A 7,790-nucleotide genomic window follows, 5' to 3' on the forward strand; every position below is an offset into this window, starting at 1 on the left:
GAGGTTTTCCAGTCCGGATTTAGACCGTACCATAGTACTGAGACTGCTCTCATTAGAGTCACAAATGATTTGCTCTTATCATCCGATCGTGGTTGTATCTCTCTATTAGTGTTACTCGATCTTAGTGCTGCATTTGACACCATTGACCACAACGTTCTTTTAAATAGATTAGAACATTATGTTGGCATTACGGGAAATGCATTAGCATGGTTTAAATCATACTTATCTGACCGTTATCAGTTTGTAGCAGTAAATGATGAGATGTCTCAACGATCACAAGTTCAGTATGGCGTACCACAAGGCTCAGTACTAGGACCACTGCTGTTCACTCTGTACATGCTACCATTAGGAGATATCATTAGGAAACATGGAATTAGCTTTCACTGTTATGCTGACGATACTCAGCTGTATATTTCTTCAAAACCTAACGAAACTTATCAATTCACAAAATTAACGGAATGCATAGCGGATATAAAAAATTGGATGACTCGTAATTTCCTACTTCTAAATTCTGAAAAAACAGAGTTTCTAATTATTGGACAAAAAACGTCCTCACGTAATAACCTAGAATACTGTCTAACACTTGATGGCTGTTCTGTTAAGTCTTCATCGTCGGTTAGGAACCTGGGTGTGCTCTTTGATACCAATCTTTCATTTGAAAGTCACGTGTCTAGTATCTGTAAAACTGCATTTTTCCATCTTAAAAATAGTTCTAAATTACGCCATATGCTCTCATTGACAAATGCGGAATAATTAGTTCATGCGTTCATGACCTCAAGGCTAGATTATTGTAATGCTCTACTGGGTGGTTGCCCTGCACGCTTAATAAACAAACTACAGCTGGTTCAAAACGCAGCAGCTCGAGTTCTTACCAGAACCAGGAAGTATGACCATATTAGCCCAGTTCTGTCAAAACTGCATTGGCTCCCTATTAAACATCGCATAAATTTTAAAATATTGCTGATTACTTACAAAGCACTAAATGGTTTAGCTCCGCAGTACTTGAGCGAGCTCTTAACGCATTATAGTCCGTCACGTCTATTGCGATCTCAAAATTCCGGCCAGTTACTAATACCTAGAATATCAAAATCAACTGCTGGCGGTAGATCCTTTTCCTATTTAGCACCAAAACTCTGGAACAGTCTTCCTACCATTGTCCGGGAAGCAGACACACTCTGTCAGTTCAAAGCTAGACTAAAGACACATCTCTTTGACCTAGCATTCACATAATACATTATAGACTTCTATAATTTAATGTTAGGCTGCATAGATCAGGTCAGCCGGAACCGGGAACACTTCCCATAAATCCTGATGTACTCGTTACATCATGAGAAGAATGGCATCTACGCTAATTTTAGTGTCTGTGTTTATCCCGAGGTTTTCCTGCAGCCTGCCGGATCCAGGCCGTATCCAGATCTGACGAAGGACCTTCACCTGGACCGATGACAACGCAGTGCTGAAGTGCCAACTAGTCTCTCCCTATGGAGGATCCCTCTACCACTATACAGATAAGGCGTTGTCGGGAAAATCCGTTTCGCGTTCCTACCCCAAAGCAACAAAATAAAATAAAATTCTTTATCAAAATTTATAAGGAAAGACAAGTACTTTGTTTAGGCTTGGCTTGTAGGGAATTCCAAACCTGCGTATTTTCAAATGCACATAACTATAGAACCCATTCTAAATGCGCATGTGAACGCCATCAGCGTTTCTCACAGGTTCGCGTTTAAAGTCTGTGTAGAGAGAATGGTGTCTTAGCGGCCCCTAATTTAATAACAAATGATCGTTGCGACGGAAGCAAATCAATCAAAACTAACTTTAGATGGAAAATAACTTAACTCTGCTATAAAGCCAAAACAATCTCTGTTACCTTAAATTATACGCATCTCTGTGAAGCTGCTTTGAAACAATCTACGTTGTTAAAAGCGCTATATAAATGAAGATGACTTGACTTGACAAGTTGACCGAGGACTTTTCCTCCTGCTCAAAGCTCCGCTGTAAAGCACAGCACTACATCCTGCAGCACTTTGAGGAGGTTCTGCGCGTACCTGAGGAGTTCCTGGAGCTCTCCCTGGAACAGCTGGAGGAGATCATTGATGAGGATGAGCTGGATGTCAGACAGGAGGAGGTGGTTTTTGAAGCCGTCCTCCTCTGGATTAATCATGCACCAGAAAACAGGAGGCAACACATTGCCGTGCTTCTGCCAAAGGTAAAACGGAGATTTTTGTCTTGTTTTTCATTACAAATATCTTAAAACTCTTAAATCAAGATACATTTTCTGCTATTATTTTAATGTTATTTGTTTTGTGGTTTTGTCATTTATACATATTTTTTTAATTTGTCTATAATTTAATATTTTTTCAGTTTAATTTTTTGTTATTTTAGTATACATCAGACTAAATGAAAACGAGAAAAGGTTTTTAATTTTATTTTAGGGTTTTAGTTTAAATACAATAGTCCTGGCATGCGTTAAGAAAAATAAACTTATTTCAAAGTGCAAACAAGTTTAGTTTTCTTCCCCTTCTGACAGATTTTTTTCTTCTTCTTGTTTTAAGCAGTAACTCACTTTAGTAACAGTAACTTTCTTTAATGTCGTTCTTTTATTTAAGTCATTTTGGAAATCCTTTTTGGTTGTTGAACACCACATAACTGCTTAGTAACAGTCTTGCAACAGTCTCTGAAAGTCTAAACTCTCCCTTGTGCTTCAGGTTCGATTGGGGTTGATGTCATCAGACTACTTCCTCAATAATGTAAAGTGCAATGCTTTAGTGATGGAGAATGAAGACTGCATGCCTGTTATCATCAATGCAATGAAGACTTTGTTTGACCTCAACATGGATGAACCCACCAACTCAGAACTCATGCATCAACTGACACGTCCACATCTGCCCTCATCGATCCTACTGGCCATTGGAGGATGGAGTGGCGATAGTCCCACCAATGAGATTGAGGCATACGATGCGAAGGCAGACTGCTGGGTCAGTGTGACTCAAGAGGATGAGCGTCCCAGAGCCTATCATGGTACAGCAGTCCTGGATGAGTTTGTCTACTGTATTGGTGGTTATAACATGGAGTGTTTCAACAGCGTGAGGAAATTCAATCTTATCACTCAGACTTGGCATGAGGTGAGTAATGCTGTAGGTCAACATGTAACTTTAATTTAACTTCCTTCACAAAACAGTATTGTGGTACAGTGATGGTACCTGATTGTACTTTGATATGGACCATAGTGCTGAATGATGTGCTGTACTCCACATTACTTCAAAGAATAGATAAAAAACCATGATGCATTTTTGTTTGTGTTCCAGCAATTGTTGTAGCTTAATAATATAATACAATACACAAGAGTTGTAACCATCATGACTGTCAAAAAAAAATGCCATTAAGAAAAATAATAATAGTAATACCATTGTATTTATTTGCAACTGATAGGACAGAACCAATGAGATGGTGTATTGATGTGTGTTCGCACACTGATGTATTTGGTGTGTTGTAGGCGGCCCCCATGTATGAACGCCGGTGCTTTATTAGTGTTGCTGTTCTGGACGGGCTCATTTATGCCATTGGTGGTTTTGATGGACGCGAATGGCTTAAAACAGTAGAACGCTACAATCCAAACACCAATCAGTGGACAATGATGGCACCCATGACTGAAAAGAGGAGTGACGCCAGCGCCACCTCACTGCAGGGCAGGGTAAGAGCACTTACCCATGATTCCACACTCTTCTACTGAAGACTCTTAAAGGAGAACTCCGGTCAATTTTAACATTGAGCTCATTTTTTTGTACATTTGGAGTGCTGTCAGTACAGAGAACAACGACAAAAATCGGTGTTGCCTACAATGAGTTATCCTCTTTTTAAAATTTGCACCCTGTTGACTTCAATGGGGCAAGTTTTAAACCTGCTTTTAGGCTCTTAACATCCTTGATGTGTCATTACAAGTGCACAGGTCATGTGAGTGATTCCTTCGGAGTGAACGCGGGTGAATCTGACTGCAGTAGATGTGAAAGATATGAATAAAAATGATGTTTATTCAGCCAGCGCACATACCTGTATTTACATCCTGTTTTCGGTCGAAGTCCACAGTAGTCGATTGTCGAGTTCACGCGCATTTTTGTCGTTGTTCTCTGTCCTGACAGCACTCCAAATGTACAAAAAAATGAGCTCAATGTTAAAATTGACCGGAGTTCTCCTTTAATGCCTGTAGCAGGGGAATAGTTTAAAAATATAAATCATAAAATTTACTGAGTGTTTTGAACACTGCTTTTCTGATCAGTCTGTGAAGATCTTGCACAAACATCATGCATGTTATGTTTGTGTTTGTCAGATTTACATCTGTGGTGGTTTTACTGGGACCGAGTATCTCTCCTCTGCTGAGAGCTTCAACCCTGAAACAAACCAGTGGACTCTCATCGCTCCCATGAGTAGCCGCCGCATTAGTTTAGGTGTGATCGCTTATGCAGATCGAGTGTATGCTGTGAGTATTAAACACACATATCAGTTCTATAGTGTTAATTGGCTATGATAACCATGACACAAATACAGAAATATGGAACAATCACAGTTTATAGGTTGCACTTCTGTAAATGCATGCATGGATGTGCATATATAAATGCTCAGAATACATAAATAAAGAGTGTATTTATTTAAAGGTTGGTGGTTTTGATGGTGCAAGTGAATTTCGGAGTGCGGAGGCCTACAATCCGCTCACTAACACCTGGAGTGATGTTGCATCAATGTGCAATCCACGCAGCTTCTTTGGCATTGAGGTGTGATGTGGACAGTCAGGGGCGCTGCTAAGGATTTTGGGCCCCATGAAAAGAATCTTGACAGGGCCCCCAACACAGCTGAGACTTTTTTCATATTAATTTACATAAAATCATGGTTTATGGTATTTTGACTATCATTCTCATATATTTAAGTCAATCAGACAATTTCCACACTCGTAATTTGTCCTCTGTAATACTGCACTACTTCAGTACTGTATAATGTATATACTGTGCATAGCTGTACATGTGTCATATAGTGTATTCACATATATTTATATTTGTATGTATGTGAGGCAAAGCCGTGCACCCGCTGCACCCTGCTCTATCGAAACGTGCTAACTTGTCGAAAAATGCTACCGTAGAGACCTGGGGCCTCATGTACAAAGCGTGTGTACGCACAGAAAAGTGCCGTAGGCTACGATCATTGTCACGGGCGGTCCACTAACAATTTAGGCCTACTTACAAACCCACCTTTTCCTGTGAAATATTGGAAACATACTGTCGACCCTTTGCCTCTTTCCAGGGTTTTAATTAAAAATACATTTATTTAAAAAAAACTCATTCAACAACACACTGCAAAGTGATGTTTTTGGTAAATATCAAACATTCATAACAATAAACAGATAAACTAACTTTTCAAATAGTTTTAGTAAAGTTTCTCAGCATTCAAATTGCTTCAGCCACTGCTTCAGAGGGGTAGACAGATAGGTATGAGAGATATAGATAGTAGGGGTGTAACGGTTCACAAAATTGACGGTTCGGTTCAATACGATACACTTGTATCACGGTTTGGTACGTTTTCGATACAGCAAAAATAAATAAATGCCAGAGAATTTTTTTATTATTATTATTATTATTTTATTTATTAAAACTAACACACTTTGACCAATGATGGAGCTATAATTGACTCTTCTTAGGAGCATAAACAACAGTTCCTTAGAAAAAAATGAAATGTAACCTAATATTGTAGTAGTTATAAACAAAGGTCTATTTTTAGTTCAGATTAACATTTGAGGGCAGCAATTGTAGGCTACGTAATGTTACTTGAAGCCATTATAGCCTACTATTCCTGCCAAACTTCCATGGTTGCAGTTAGTGTTACTAATGTTACAGTAAATCCATGGTGAATGTTGCTGATATGTGGACACTGGATTGTTCATTCATGGCACAATGTTTCTTCCTGGCTTCCACGCGCTGTTTGGTCCGTTAATAACGGAGAAATGTGAATGTTTCTCACTAGATCTCGCAGCGATGTTATTTCTTCTGTGGCGAATTCAAATGATTTATTTACTGGATATCTTATTACCGCTGTGTAACAGTGTCGCTTGATCAAGATCGCTCGCGCTGCACTAGTCCAACTGATGATTTTTAATCATTTTTCCACAGTATTTTTAATTTAATACTGTGAAGCTGCTTTGATACAATCTGTATTGTGAAAAGCGCTATACAAATATACTTGACTTGATGAGCGGTCCTTCAACCACACAATAACGAGTAGCCCAGTTTCATTCCGCTTACATTACGTTTGCACATTTGATGTTGGACAATGTTGTGGTCGCGCCGGCGTCTCTTACATTATGAGCGCGCTTGCCACGCGCAACGCGCCTACATTTGAAATAGTGAAATTTTGGTCGGCAGGAAAAATGGTCCAACGAACCGCTCGGTTCTATGATACTTCATCACACCGGCGCTGTAAGTGAAGTCAAGCTGTTTGTGTTGCCTGGATACAATTTGGGCGGCCCGAACCATTTTATGATAATCGAGAGGGGGAGAGGGGCCCACGGACGTTTGTGTTTCCTAAACAAATACATTTTTTTGACACCAGGAAACAGCAAATAGAATTATTTAAAGTTAATAATTTTTACTATCAAATATTTTTTTAGTAGGCTACCACAATTTTATTGGGGGCTTCTCTGGGCCCCCTCTTAGTCATGGGCCCCGAGAATTGTCATCGTTTACCCCCCCTTTACAGCGCCCCAGTGGACAGTTAATATCTGTATCTGGTGAAACTATGAAATAACATTACAATAATGATTTGATGATAATGAATATGCAGGAAAAAAATTGTTTAGGTCCCATATTGACTAAGTGGAAAGTTGCACCCTAAAATTGTTGAAGGCTTCAAAGATCAATGTGTTTGACTATAAAAACATCTACCTAATTCAAAGAGTCAAAAAATTCTACTATGTTTAATTGAAGTGTTGCATCTATAAGATTTATTCATGACAAGTTAAAGAGTTTAGCTGTACATTATTCATTTTCCTTTTTCCTTTCCTCAAAATCCAGGTAGTTAATGGTCAGTTGTTTGCTGTCGGAGGCTATAATGGAGTAAGCAACACCTCTGATGTGGAGCGCTACGATGAGAAGACAGATCAATGGTAACTTCCACAAACACTAAATCTCACAGATCATTTCACACTGCATTAGTTAATTAGTGTAAGTCTGCAAGTCTAATGCAGGCTATATTTCATTGCATTCACTGCATCTGTTTTCTATACAGGTTTGCTGCAAATGAAATGGCCATTTCCCGCAGTTCTCTGAGCTGTTGTGTAGCATCAGGATTGCCTAACATGGCACAGTATGCTGCCCTACGAGACACCGAATGAGTCTGACAGTGAACGATCTCCCTCTAGCAGATCTGACAGTCTGACTACAAATGGAGTGTTTCCTGAATAAATGCATTCAAAAAAGAGGCTGTATTCTAAATGTTAAACTTTCTAGTTGTAGTGGTGTTTATTAAAAAAAATTAAACCTGGAAAGGGATCTCTACAGCTTTGTTATAAAGCTTTTGGCTGGTTACCAGTGTTAGGAAATAATTAGAAGATTCAATTGCAAAATTTGGTAACACTTTACAATATGGGTGCACTAATCTGCATTAATTCATGCTTAACTAATGCACAGATAATGATGTGTTAATGTATGACTCATGAAGAACTAAACCATTAATTAATGATTACTGCATCAGCAACTAATAAAGATTCTAAATGATTAATAGATTAAGTAATATATGAATTGTTATTAATT

General features: G+C 38.8%; 1 protein-coding gene across 1 annotated transcript; it reads left to right on the top strand.

Moving 5' to 3' along the window:
• Nucleotides 1-2,461: 2,461 nt before the first annotated feature.
• On the top strand, nucleotides 2,462-7,372 carry LOC311305680 (uncharacterized protein; the record flags this gene model as incomplete). Its single annotated transcript, XM_084433493.1, has 8 exons — nucleotides 2,462-2,465; nucleotides 2,569-2,573; nucleotides 2,706-3,122; nucleotides 3,494-3,691; nucleotides 4,325-4,474; nucleotides 4,650-4,766; nucleotides 7,053-7,144; nucleotides 7,267-7,372. 8 exons carry the CDS (start codon nucleotides 2,462-2,464, stop codon nucleotides 7,370-7,372), a joined length of 1,089 nt encoding a protein of 362 aa, XP_084289619.1.
• Between the last annotated feature and the right edge of the window lie 418 nt (nucleotides 7,373-7,790).

This window comes from Rutilus rutilus, assembly GCF_951802725.1.
Source record: "Rutilus rutilus genome assembly, chromosome: 16".
In the NCBI taxonomy this organism is placed as follows: Eukaryota; Metazoa; Chordata; class Actinopteri; order Cypriniformes; family Leuciscidae; genus Rutilus; species Rutilus rutilus.